The sequence below is a fragment of the Rhinatrema bivittatum genome, chromosome 6, assembly GCF_901001135.1.
Source record: "Rhinatrema bivittatum chromosome 6, aRhiBiv1.1, whole genome shotgun sequence".
Taxonomy (NCBI): domain Eukaryota; kingdom Metazoa; phylum Chordata; class Amphibia; order Gymnophiona; family Rhinatrematidae; genus Rhinatrema; species Rhinatrema bivittatum.
The window spans coordinates 323,873,806-323,887,999 of NC_042620.1; the positions used below are offsets into that span (position 1 = coordinate 323,873,806).

General features: G+C 46.2%; 1 protein-coding gene across 3 annotated transcripts in view; it reads left to right on the forward strand.

The window, feature by feature from the left end:
- The window catches only part of LOC115094490 (A-kinase anchor protein 17B), a 62,927-nt gene extending 49,094 nt beyond the window's left edge, over window positions 1-13,833 (forward strand). For 2 of the 3 annotated variants that reach the window (XM_029607600.1, XM_029607601.1), the window contains 3 exons: window positions 1,458-1,585; window positions 7,736-7,970; window positions 10,453-13,832. In XM_029607600.1, the coding sequence (XP_029463460.1) occupies window positions 1,458-1,585; window positions 7,736-7,970; window positions 10,453-12,087 (1,998 nt within the window). In that variant the 3' untranslated portion in view covers window positions 12,088-13,832. Of the gene's footprint in view, window positions 1-1,457; window positions 1,586-7,735; window positions 7,971-10,452 lie in introns of all 3 variants that reach the window. The other variant, XR_003857568.1, reaches the window with a different exon arrangement.
- The last annotated feature ends 361 nt before the right edge of the window (window positions 13,834-14,194 follow it).

Here is a 14,194-nt window from a genome sequence, read left to right on the forward strand (position 1 = left end):
AAAGAGATCCCTGGGTAACAGTTCATGCAATCTTGGTTAAAAATTATTTTCATCTGGTTGGAAAACCATTCATATGTAAGATCTGTCTGCTATGCCTGCTGGGCATGCGATAGAAGTTTGGTGCGTAGCACTGCGGGATGCAGGTTAATATATTATCGCAATGCAAATCTTTGCAGAAACTTTCCCAGTCAGCTTGGCTTTGCCCGTTCACTGACATCTTAAGGGCAGTATCGCCTGCTGGACACCTGCTCGGGGCTCTGCTCATGCACTGGATTCCCGATCTACTATAGCCATGTCTGTTTAGCTGCAATCCTGGAAGTGGTCCCACAGGGTTTTAGTTATAGTTTTATGATGTGGTCAAGGTCTACTGGAGACAGCTCTGAAGGAAAGCCTCAAAATGCTTACGATGAGATGATGTCAGACAGCTCAAACGTATGAGTTAGGAAAACAAACTGTAGAATGATTAAGAATATATTTAGGAAGCGCAGGAGGACTGTCCTTAGACAAAATATGGTCCAGCACAGCGAGGATGGTTTTAATAGTGTATTGACCCAATCTAACAAGGGTGGGCTCTGTGCCTTCTACTGAATTCAGATTACAATTAAAATTATTTTAGATTGATGCCTTTGCCTTATGGACTATGGTCTAGAGCAGGAATGGCGAACTCCAGTCCTCGAATGTCACAAACAGGCCATGAATATGCATGAGAGAGAGTTGCATGCCCTGCCTCTATTATACGTAAATCTATCTCATGAATATTATTCATTGTGGATATCCTGAAAACCTGGCCTGTTTGTGGCACTCGAGGACTGGAGTTCACCATCCCTGGTCTAGAGGGTAAAGGGGAGAATAATAAGATTCATGTTTTAGTGTATTCCACCCAGTGTTCTGGAACAGTGTTTAGAGCAGACCAAGACCTTTCTAGTAGAAGAGTCTCCCCAGCAGGCCTGATTTTGGACACCTGGCCAACAAGCCTTGAACCACAAGTTTCTTTCCCTGATAGTCCTTTGACAGATGGAAGCAAACGTTGGCTGATGCCTTGTTAAACGTGCAAGTCCTTTCTTGGAGGATGTTCAAATGTTAATCTCCTGTTGGCTCCATGTGAATCTGCAATGGCCAAGGAGATCTGTGGTATGAAAGGGCCATCGTTAGACACTTAAAAGAACCAACTGGGGCTCTTGGTCCACAGGTCGACCCTTGCAGTTCTAATTTACGCGGCACCCAGGGTGGTGGGTTTGATGTGACACTAAGCAGCTAAGAATGCCCTCGTTTTCTGCATTCTTCTTGATTGTGCAGTTTGTGGAGCAGAGCAGCAGGACGTCACATGTTTCTGCTGTAATGGGTCTGCACGGCAGGCCTTTTCTTCCAGAGCCTGTCTGAAAAACGATTTGGGAGACCGTATGGAAGCCCAGCTTGTGGGCACATGGTCGCTTTTAACTCCTGATTTTATTCCACAGGTGACTTTTGATACAAGCAAGCACTTCAGCGAAGAAGCCATAGAGAAGAGGAATCTGGAGCGGCTGAAACTGCAGGAACTGGAACAGCAAAGGAAACTAGAAAAAGAAGAAGAGGAGGCAGCGGAAAGGTGAGCAGCTCTCATGCACCGGGGAGGGAGGGAAAAGCGTCGTACCGCACATTCAGTGCAGTATGACCTCTTTGCCACACTGGTGAATTATTAGATTCCATGAGAACCTGCGGTTGGCATCAAATTATAAACAACCGAACACACAGAGCCAGTCCACATTTAGAGTTAGTTTTTATTAATCCAGCATTTTTTTTTTTTTCAGTAAACGGTGCTAACAGGGATTCCGTGGTCAGATCACCTTACTAATATTACTTTGGGGTATACTTTGGATCCCCATTCTTCCTCTGAGAGGTCCATAGCATTTTATAAGCACTCCCATGTTGATCCCTCTTTGTTTCAAGAAAAACGGAATGATAATATGCTAACACCTGTTTCTCAGTCTATGGAATCGCTGGTTGACAGATGGCACAATTCTGTCTATACAGTAATGGATGAACTTGCATCCAAAAGAGTGCACAAAATTCACAGGGTGACCTCTGCTGCTTGGTATTCCAGCTCGTTAGCAATTCATTAGCGTCAAGTACGCAGAGTGGAGGCAAGGTGGCGGAAGTCTTCTGCAGCCGATAATCTTAGCTCATATAAGCAACACTTAAATTCATATAGACAGGCTGTATCTGTAGCCCAGTGAAAATATTACAGTGACAGAATTCTGGCATCTGGCAACAGCACAAGACAACTATTTATTTAATACCATGAAATCTTTCACTGGTGCTTTTTCTAACTCTCATGGTTTTCCCACCAATATATCTAGCTCATCATGTGAATCTTTTTGTCAGTATCCTTCCTCAGTACTAGTAATCCCTCACTAACAATTCTGGAATCTCCCACTATTTGGCACAGTTCTGAAGCGGTCTGTCTCTTAGAAATTGTGAACACAATCCTGTCCATGAATTGCACGACCTGCACTCTTGATCCACATTCTACTGCCTTGCTGAAGTGTTGTCAAGTGAACATTAATGAACCCATGGCCAACATAGTCAGTCTCTCACTATCTTCCACCATTCTTCCCAGTGGCGGACTCATGATGTCGGACCGGCCCGGGTATTCGCCGCCCAGGACACGTCACGTGGTCTGCCGAGCATGGCTCTGTCACGGCCACGCAAGGCAGACCATGTGACTGGAGCGATCGGCCCACCGGGGGATGCCCGATCCCCCGATAGGCCAATCAGCCCCTGATTCTTCCTAACTGTTTAAAAAGAGCTTCGGTAAGGCCACTTTTAAAGAAACCCTCACTCAATATTTTAGAAGTGGATAGCTGTCTCTTCTCTCCCATTCATTTCCAAGACAATAGTCATCAGGGTTAGGTCAGTTAACACAAGTTTTGGAAGATCATTTATTACTAGACCAACATCAGTTTAGCTTTCGGGAAGCTCACAATTCCAAAACCCTCTTCATCTCCTTATTAGATATTTTTCACCGTGGATTTGATTCTGGTACAGGATACATTTTTAGTATTAGACATCAGTTACACATTTGACACATTGGATTATGCAATATTGTTATCACAATGCAGAGGAATTGGCATAGGTATTACAGTTGTTAATTGGTTTTCTTCCTATCTGGCTAATCAGGATCAATTCATTTAATTCATCTTGGCATTCCGTACAGCCTGGTGCTCCACAAGGCTCTGCACTGTTCTCTGTACTCTTTAACATCTATCTAACCCCATTCTGCCGAATTCTAGGACAGCTTAGGTGTGCCATGTAAGCTTTATGCTGATATTCAGTTTTCTTTTCCATTGTGATCTACCTGGCATAACATTAACCAGTTTCTTTTTTCATTGCCTGTCCGCTGTTCAGGATTGGCTCTGCCAAAACAAACTCTTTCTCAGTGCTAAAAAGGCTGATGTTAATTCTCTTGGACAGCCTGCTTCTTACCTGAATCTTCCAGTACTCACACAATGGGTCTAATATTCACTTTTTGCTAAAAGCTCACGATCTTGGTATCTTTCTTGATCCTAGACAATCAGTGAAACCACATATACAGTCAGTAGTACAATCTTCCTTTTTCATCTTAAAATTGCTTTGTCATCTGAAACATCTCTTGGAACAGGTTAATTTTCATACTGTTCTGCAAGCTCGTGTACTCTCAGGTCTTGACTTTTAAAATTCTCTGTATTCAGGTTTGCCACAATCCACCATCTGTCCACTACAAATCATACAAAATCCTGCTGCCTGTTTACTTACTGGATTACATATACGAGATCACATCACCCCAGTTCAAGGCATTACACCGGCTTCCAGTTCATTATTGCATACAATACAGAACTGCAGTAATTATACATAGTCTGCTTCGCAATCTTGCTTTACCTTGGATCCAGTCCTCTTTAAGAATCGATTATCCCGCATGTGTTCTGCGTTCCGCAGGGCAGTGTCTTCTAGATGTCACACGACTTACGGAGACCAGGGAACGCTTTTTCTCCATCCATGGTCCTGCACTATGGAACTCCCTCCTGAGTAGTAGACTGTTAACCAAAGATCCCAAGCTCTTTAAACAATTATTAAAAACGTATCTTTTTCAGCTTTCATTCCCCGATAATTGACCTCTTTGAAGGTGCATTACGTATACCTCCAGCCTTATGTAGCTGTTCACTAGAATGTCTATATTACACCATCTCGTATAGATATCAGATCATATGTTTGTATTATTTTGCTTTAATAATTATATATGTTTTATTGTACCCCGCTCCAAACATTTTAGAAGGGGTGGGTAATAAATACTCTTAAATAAACAAAAGAAATAAAGTATGTACTTCTAGGTGAGCTCTGTCAATGAATGCACTTGCTGTATCCCTAGCTGGACTAGGTTATAGATTCCAGTAAGTGGTACAATATTCCTGTCAGTCCCGGCGTCATTCTTTACCCATCATTAGGGTCAGTTTTCAAAAGGAGCCTCCTGGGGGGTTCAGCAGGAAGCAAAGGGCTATGCAGTACACGTTTCAAAGTATCGTAATTGGCTCTAGCGAACGAAAGTCATTCGCTCAGTTTGTCTAGTAAGTCAGATGAGCGAGATGGGATAATCTCTGCCTGGAGAGCGGCTCGGAAAGTGATGGTGAGAGCAGGTGAGTGGAGAAGCAGGGGATGGGCGGACGGCCGGGTGAAACGAGCAAGGTATTACGGAAGGAGGAAAGGTAAAGGTACAGAGAAGGGCTCACGGAGAGGGCAGAGGAAGAAAGGCGGGGTGTCTGATTACCTGCTATTCATTACCAGCTCACACAGTCTTCACTTGCTTCCACTCACACCTGTTCCCTGTTTTTTTGCTTTGCAGCAAGCTTTTTGGTATTGAAATAAACCTAGTGGGTAGAAAAATATCTTTTTAAAGCAATTAAAACGGACCTCACTGCCAGCAATTCCCCCCCCCCCCCCCAGTTCTGCATTGCTGACGTCCGACTCTCGCCCGCTTTAGCTGCCCGCTCCCCTTTTGCTTGTGTAACAGACACAACACCTGCTCACAAGCCTCTCTATATCCCTTTAACAGAAATCCAGTAGTACCGGTCCCAAACTCCCATCTGCCCTTTTGAAGCAGACGAGCTCCTTCTGGCGCCAACCACTAGGGAGCTGTCTTTGCCCAGGACAGCTGGGGAATATTCACCTGCTGCTCTCCTCTGCCCACGGCTTTCCTGGTCACCCAGCCGTTCGGCTCTGCCCCAGGCCCACCGGCTCTGCAGTTTCAAAGAGCCATTAGGGATGAGGGAATCGCAGTGCTCAAGAAACTCTTTACAAATTTATTTTATTTATTTTTATTTATTTAACATTTTTTATATACCGGGATTCATGTAAAAATTACATATCATCTCGCTTTACATTGTAACGGTAACAAGCATGTAAGAATGCAATTACATTGAACAGGGCTTAGAACTAGGATCAAATGAAAGGGGGATAACTAAAAAGTTATATAATAGTTTTATTCACCAGCTCTAAATAGTTCTGTAATCCAGAGGAGAGAGAATGAGCAAAGCCCTTAAAGGTTTGGTTATTGAGGTTTGACGCTTTTAATTCTGAATGCAGGTAACCCGGGTTTGTTGTAAAATAGCTGTTATGCAATAGTGTTTCACTTATTAAAACAGAACATTAAGGGGTTAATTTGTTGTTAATTTGTTTGATGGTAATCAGTGCTGAAAATAGGCCAATGAAAAGTCAGGATTTGGGTGTAGTTGATTATTTTTTATTAAATGTAATATACCGCGTGCAATCACATAAGAAACCAGTGCTTTACTTTCATAATAAGTATAAAATTCATAGTTAATGCCTCACTTCCTCCTCCCAGGCTGTTTTGGTTTGGGGATTGAGTTGTTTAACGATTATGATGGTTGCCTTTTTCTGATTGGCTGCCGTTCGGATCCTTCACAGTATAAAACGGCTCTGGTTTTGGTTCTTTTTTTTTCCCCACGCCTGTTTAAATGTTGAACTCCTCCTGTAAGGCGGCTGCGGGTGAGCTCCCATTTTAGAGACCTCTCGGCATCACCCCTGCCTTAGGGAGCTGGAAGCGAGGCTTTTCGTTGTGCATTCGGGAGGGGGAGACTCCCAGCTTTTCGCTTCTGGGCACCATGGGCCACCTCTATAAGAAGGGTTCCGGGTTATTGTATTCCCCCCACTTATTGGCAGCTCGTATGGGATAACAAGTCTTAGTAGGTGTAAAAGTCTCAAATGCTTTTTTATCCCCCCATATATCCTTTTTATGTAGTTTTCCAAGAATTATGACATAATCACCCTCATAAACAGTGAGGGATATAAATTATCAAGCACAACAAACAGGAATCAATATGCAACCCACAAAAGGGATGCCACCAAGCCCTAACTCTTCCCCGTCCCTTCCTTCCCCCCCCCCCCACCTTTACCCTGACGGCATTCAATAAACAACAAACAAAACAGAACAAATTAGACTCAGATCACTGTGTCTTACATTTTGCTTAAACTACAATTGTCTTGAAAAATTACATTTTGATTTGACATCTGCTGCTAGACTTATCTGTAAATGCAGCCCACACCCGCTGGAATGCCGTAGACCATGTTCGAGGTTTCAGAGCCCAAGATCTATAGTCCAGTTGAAGCAGCTTTTGTTAATTCCGCTATCCAGAATTATATAGAAGACGCATTTGCAGGCAACCATTTGGTTAGAGTACATTTCTTTGCTGTACAGAAACCTTTGATCAGAAATATAAACTACGATCCTTCAGCTTTATATGTGGGATACAGGAAGTTGACCTCGGAGGCAGAGAGATTTTTAGTTTCCAAGAGGAATTAAAATACTACCTTGCAGGTACACATTCCCATATCCCACGACATAAAGTAGCCTTGCTCCCAGAGCATTTCATGCAGGCAGTAGTAGTGAAATGCCCTAAGCGGGGAGACCACAGTTCTATGAAGAATGTGTAGTTGTTGATGTCTTGTGGGAACTGATATAATAGTTTAATATTTATGTATAAATATCATACATGTCCCCAAATTTCAGCGAATGTTTTCAGAGTCCAAAATGCCTTAACTACCAAGGGAAGGCTGTGGACCCTGTGCTGCTGAAAACATTCAGACCCACTTCAGCGCCTGCACCAGCTCTCTGAGCTAAGCGGAAAGCAAGGAACTACCGAATCTTTCATAAATATGTATCATTTCAATAGATTTCCACATGCACAACTCGCTGGTTTTGAGATTAATGAAAATATTGCACTTGCTAAGTGCTGGGACGAGGGTCTCGTACTCTGCAATGTTAAGTGAACCAAGGCAATTGCATAAGTTCTGCTGAGCAGGGCACGACGTGTCCCATCCTTGGGCCAAGAATTCTTGGCGTTGGCTTCTAACTAGAGCAGAGCTTCCCAAACCTGTCCTGCCAGTCGGATTTTCAGGATATCCATAGCGAATATGCAGGAGAGAAATCTGCATGCTTTGGAGACCTGAAAGCTCTGCCAAACAGCTTTGGGGAAGCAGTGAACGTCTCAGAGAGCCACCTTGGCTGTCTGTGTTGTGCATATGATGAGTAAGGAGCCTCAGAGGCTTGTTGCAGAAGTACCGACGGTGTGGCGGTGGTAGCGTTTCGTTTTCCTGGCGGTCAGGCCTGTTTGCTGCGTGCGCCGCGCACCAGAATTTTGACACCCCCCTCCCCCCCGGGGACCAAAGGTTCAAGGTGTAAATTAAAACTCCAGTCTGTTCTGCTTAGAAAAAGAAAATCTGAAGAAAGAAAAGCTCGGGAGAGAAAAAGGAAAGCAAAGCTGAGGAGAAAAGTGCAAAGACAGAGACAGAGAGCGCGGCAAGGAAAGCAGCAGAAAGCAGTGAAAGCGGAGGACGACGCGTGGCTCGAGGAATCTGAGGAATGGGATGCCAGGAAGCTGTTACTGGCTCAGAGGAGAGTGGCCTCTATACGGCTTCTTACCTTGCTGTTAGCCAAAGTAAAAGTAAGAGTGCCTTTTCAAATGACTCTGTGTTTATTTTTACTGCTGCCATTCCCTTGCCCCCTGGGGCTGCTGTATTTTATTCCCCATGAATCCAGATGCACAGGTTGAATTCCGGTTGTTGGGAAAAATACAGGCCTCTTCCCAGAAGCCACTGCGAGGCCTTGGCATTTGCTGCAGGTGCTTTTATTAGTAAATGATGCAGAAAATGAATCACAAATCAACAGAACTCTGTGACTGGCACAGAACCGTTCGCTCAGCCTGTGTCTTCAGATGGATTTGTTTCGGGGGGTGGGGGGGTATTCCTTTTAAGGAATATGTGTACGCCTTAGTTTTTTTTAATAGAGTGTCACCTTTATGCCAAGACGTGGAAAGTCTGGGGTGTTAGAAATTAATTTAGTAAGCAGCGTGCAGGAGAATGCTCAGACCCATCAGAGAGGCAAAGCAGTCCCAACTCCCAGCTCCTTGGTAGCAGCTCGGTTAATGACTTTGAATGTGTGAATTGTACAATTTATGTAATCCTGAAATGTGTCGTCGTGCTACACAGAAAAAAATCTAATGGACTGGGAGATAATATACCTGTTAAGACCTCGTGCAGTAAGGAGTTCGGTGGCCACATACAGTTGGGTACAGATTTGGCACAGGAAAGCCGAGGTCTGGCTTGTGACTCTCTAACCTGACTCTTGATTGTCTCACCTCATCCCTGCTCTGCAGGACATTAGACATTCATTGACACGGGGGGGGCCGGTTCTTAGCCTCAGGGGCCAGATTGAAGGACAGGACAAACGCCTGTAAAAAGCCCAGTTGTCACCCTGTCTGTAGTGTTCATACAGCCCCCCTTCAGCTTTTGGAAGGGGAAATAAATATTCACAGAACAGTCGTGCGAGCAAAACCTTGCCCAGAAAGCACCACTGCAGAATTGTAAGGCCTTGCTTTTTCCATGCCTTCTCTGCTTGCATGGGCTTTATTTTTCTGTGAACATTTTCTTCCTTTCCCGTAGCTGCAGGAATGTAAAGCCGTTTCAGAATCCAGCAAACGGACCTGCAGGCTTTGTGCACTTCCTGTGCTGGACTGCAGCTGCCCCCCGGTTAGGGTATCGCAGGGTATATACCGTAAATCCTGAGTCTTACCGACCTGTAAATACATTTAAATGTGTAGGGGAGAGAAGGCAATTAAACATGTGGAAAAAGCCGCTACAAATTGGACCAGGCCTGGGTTTTATGACTGTAAATGTGATGGGGATTTTATAAGCAATCTTGTATTCAGAGACAATATCGGTTTCCAGGCCAGCTCAGTGGCTCCTGCAGAGGGACTTGGGTTTGCTCCCTGTGTCAAGCTAGGGCTGGGCAATGCTGCAGAGGCAGCGCTCTCGGTGTTCCTGCCCCCGCTGCCCTGGGCAGGGAGAGAGTCTGGGTAATTGCTCCCAGGGGACACCTAGTTGCCAGCTTCAGGACCCATGGTAGCAGGGTTTCTGGCAGGAGTCCTGATGCATGTTTCCTGGCTAAGGGCTTTCATTGCAATGACCGGGCTAGGTATGCTTGGGTGAGGTCGGGAGGGGGGCGGATATAACTTAGGGGGGATGGTGCCAGATCCTAGCTGAAGGCCCAACCATTAAAAAAAACAACAAAAAAAACCCACACAGTCATTCCCTAACGATTCAAGTACATCAACTCCATTACATGTCCAGTTGCTGCTGTTTCCACCAATCACAACCTTACCAAGGTGTTACCACTAAGCCCCCAGGGATTTTTTTTTTTTAATGGGAAATTTAATTTTGCTAGCGCGGCCAGGGTTCAAAAAGCTCCATGTGCCCAATGGGGTTGGGTGGTAGATTCTCAGTCCCAGTGCAAAGGGCCAAAAAGGAACCATCCTCCGTGTCTGATCCAGACCTTTACACGTGATCTTAGCCAGGAAGGGGTGAGAGCAAATGCAAGAATGGAGGGAGGAGGGCAGGGAAGTGCAGCATATGAGCCACAGGGATCAACTCTTATCAGTTCAGTCTAGTTCCACCGTGGATGGGTGTCCATGGCTCCAAAACTAAATGTGCATCAGAGCTAACGACGTTGAATGTCTCGGCAGAGGCCGAGTGGGAATGAAGACTAAATTTCCTGTCTGACCCTGGGAGGTGATGCCTCCAGGCCAAGGCACGTGGTTGGGGCTTCCACCGGGGTTCGCTGGAGAGCCGCACACGGTGATAATGCCGTTGGTGCCCCGTTGAAGCGCTCTTGCCATGACCCGCTCCTTTATTTTCACCCAAGAATTTAAAAGGGGGGGGGGGGGGGGCCTCTCTTCCTGCATGCCCTGACTGGCACCTCGGCGGGCGGGCAACATCCCTCACCCGGGCTGTCAGTCCCCAGGAGCAGTCGTGAAATAAGCATGGAAAAGAAAGATCAGACAGTTAATATGTGTGTGTGTGTGTGTGTGTGCGCTGTTCTACAGCGGTTCTCTTCTAACAACTGATCATACTTTTTGCTTTTGTCCCAAGGATTTTGTGCAGTTGGAAAGGCTGAATGAGGAGCTTCTGCTGGACATTGAGATGGAGGAAGAGTTTGAGCAAGAGACAGAATTAGATGAGATGGAAATCGAGGAAGCCACCTCGCCACCTTCTCCAGATGACGACTGGCAGGCGGAAGAGAAGCCTGCATGCCAGTCGTCCAGGAAATGTGAGGAAGAGCAGGAGGAAGGAGGAGGTGAGACCGAGATGCCTGCACTGTCTTACCGGCTCAGGGGGGCTCTTCCAAAGGAGCATATTAAGAAAGAGCTCCCCGAGGAGAAGAAGCACAATGGTTACTCGGGCTCCCTACAGATTACCTTTAATCGAGACTGCAAAGAGGCGCAGTCCTCTGACAGGGAGGACTATCACGTCCGTCACATACCTCACCCCAAACGTGTCCCCTCGCCAGGCTCTGGCACAAAGCCCAAAGTCTATGAAACGGATGAGTTCATCCACTATTTACTGAACTACTACCAGTGCCCGAGCTATGCCCGAATCTGCCCAGTGCCCAGGGACCCTGGCAGCTCATCCTGGTGGCAGAGGGTGGTCTTCCACAGTGGCGGAGGCTTCAGGGTCCTGCTGAAGAACACCTACGAGCGGCACTTCACCCAGCTCAAGGTGGGACGAGCGCTTGCTCAGGAACTATACTCCAGCCCTGAGGAGGGCGATTACAGGAACTGGAAGATCACCATTGGAAAAGCCAAGGGAGACTCTGGCAGCAAAGGATTGAGAGAGGAGTTTCAGGCACAGTGGTTCCCAGAGGAGTTCCCAGAGGCCTGTGGCAGCCCCCAGCAGGCTCCGGTCCATAGCATGGGCTACAGTCCTGGTCGAGTTTTGCCTAGGAAGAGGAAGCTCGAGCCCTCCTGCAAGAGAGTCTGCTCCGCTTACGAGCTGAGGGATGTGCTGGAGGAGATCAGTAGTGACTCGGAATACTTCAGCGAGGAGAGGAGTGGCTCCGAACGGAGGAGAAAAAGTGGCGCTCAGGGCAAGGAAAAGCCATCCATCCACAATCAGGTCTGCATGGCAAGAGAGAAACCGGAGAGGCCATGCCTCCAGCACCTGGACAGGAGGAAGCGGGATGCGCCAGATTTCTTCCTCCGCTTCGGGTTCCAACGCCAGGAAGAGGGAGGCTTCTGCCGGTGTCGGCTCGCGAGATCCTGCAAGGAGCAGAACAGCAAGTCCTGCTCCAGCCAGGAGGAGGAAGAAAGTGCCACGTGCACGAGGGAAAGGCAAAGAGGCCTGCAGGCGGCCGGCTTAGGGGACGATGACCTCTGCTCTGACGCAGAGTACTGGGATCCTGGCAAGCCTGAGACAGAGTGGGACCGTGCACCAGAGCGGATGGCCACCTTCCAACTAAAACCCAAAGCTGCATTAGCACAGCTGGTGCCTTCTCGGTGTCCGATAACCAGCAGGGTCTCGGATCAATGGGAGACCAAATACACCTACAATAATAAACAGGACAATCATGACGACGTGAACCTCTCCAAGCACCGGCGACTCTGTGAGCACAATCGGGGTCAACACCCCTCGAACCATTCCACCGGCGAGAGGAACTCAAAACTGGGCTCCTGCCCAAAAAGCTTTCGGGAGTTTCTGAGTCGGGGGAACTGTTTTTATAGCACTTGAGGATTCGCCAGGAAAACAGTCAGAAACTGAAAAGCAGCTTTTCTTTTTCGGTGTATTTCTGCTACCCTTTTTGTAGTGAACAGGGAGACCTTTAGTAAAGCCCGATGCTGTGGCAGCCTTCTTGAGCCAAGAGACGCAGGCCCCAGGATTGGTGCTCTTATGAATAATGATGCAAGCTATTGGAACTGACAGACAAGGACATTTCTGCCATCCTGCAAACAGGATTTATACAAAATTGCCCAGAGTCGGGCGCAGGAAAAGGGGGAAATCCCCCTAGTTTTGGTTGATGGGGAAACACTTAAGACTAGCCGGCCCTGTGTGATTGCTGCTGGTAAACTGTACCAGATAATACAATCTAACCCAGCTGCTCAACCTGGGAAAGCTGCGTTATATGCCAGTGATTGCCTCGGGCCTGGTAGGTTTTGGATTTTCACCAAGTAGTCCAACCATCCATACAGGGCCGGTGCTTCCATTAGGCAAACTAGGCAGTAGCCTTGAGCGGCAACAGTTTGGAGGCAGCAAAGGCTTGCAAGGGCCTCAGGCCCAGAGAGGTGTGCTATGCCAGAGCCAGTTCTACCAGGGAGCGTTTTGGCTGGAGCCACTGCCCCCAGTAGGAGGGAACGCTGTGCTGGAGTTGCCGCCAGCAGGTAAGTTGGGGGACAGTGGTGCATAACCATAGGTTCACCTAGGTTGCCAAATAACTCTTGCACCGGCCCTGCATCCATATACCCAGTGCCTTTGGTCTTATGGTCTGCCTGTGGCCCTTGACAGCAACTGTTAATCCTTTTTGTACCACAAATACAAGTCTAGAGTTTCTGCCCACAGGGGCTGCTTAAGCTCGTTGTACTGAGGAAATATTTCTGCAGCTTTTCACTTTCCAGCTAATTTTTTTTTTGTTTGTTTTTCAGAATTTTCAGCTGAAAAACTGCCATCTTCTGTAATGAATTTTACCTAGTCAGTGTTTATGAATTTAGCAAGCAGTTAGGGGGGTTAGTTCCTTTCTAGGCTCTATGAAAAATTGGGGCTATTTTGGTTTTTTTTCTATCCAGCAGAAGGAAATGGGGTTTTTCTAGCACCCACGTCATTTTATAGCAGAATTGGTGCTAACAGATTTCACATTTTTTTGAGGTGTACACATTTGCACTTATTTGTGGTGTAGTGTAACAAGCAAAAAACTTGTGCACATCCCAGACATTCCTCGCACCAGGCAGGGATGGCACTTAACGCTGATTTTGCTGTAATGTATTTGGATAAAACTTGTGAATGGGGCTGGTCTTTTTTTTTTTTTTTTTCCTCCTCGCATCACGAGGTGCAGGACGTGCCATGGAGGGTGATGTTTGGGTATCTAATCTTGACTGTCCCTGTGAACATGTGAACAGACCATGGAACCTGCCTGCTCCAGATGTTTGCATCTTGTTAGTGGGGTGCCCACACGGTCGGATAATCCGCCACTTCTGGGGCCAATAGAAGAGGAAAGCCTGAAGTTTGGCTGTTTTCATTCTTTTTCAGGTCTTGATGGTAAATTTCATTTTATTGGGCAGAGTGGACCCAAAATTGTGCTGACTTTTTTTTTTTTTAAGAAAAAACTTTCTAGATTGTTTATTTAATGTATATATTTACTGACATCTCTCAGGTAGGAAAGGTTATGAAAGCAAAAAAAAAAAGTAATTGTTTTTCATGTAAAACATTCACTCTCTATTAAATGTACTTGTAATAAATGTTATTTAAGCCAATAGTTTATTTAATTTTATATACTTTCTGTTTGTAACACTGATTTACACCTCTCTGTTGAAGAGTGATCAGAAGGACATTCGTACAGATTCATTGCTGCTTTCACAAAACTTGCATATGAAGGAAGCATTAATTTTTCTTGCAACAAAATCATCCCCAAAACCAAACCGTTTTATACACATATGGAACGCAATAGGATCCTCCCACAGGGGAATGTTCTAGCTGCTGGTACCCTCCCTACTTAATCAGCAAACATCTCCTGTGCCCACAAGAGAGCTTAAGCTAATAATGAGTTGGTTTAGAGAGAATTTACCCAAGGTGTAAGCACCTGTCTCAGTTTGTGCAGCTCCGAGAGTCTCAGGGCTCTGGAGATCAC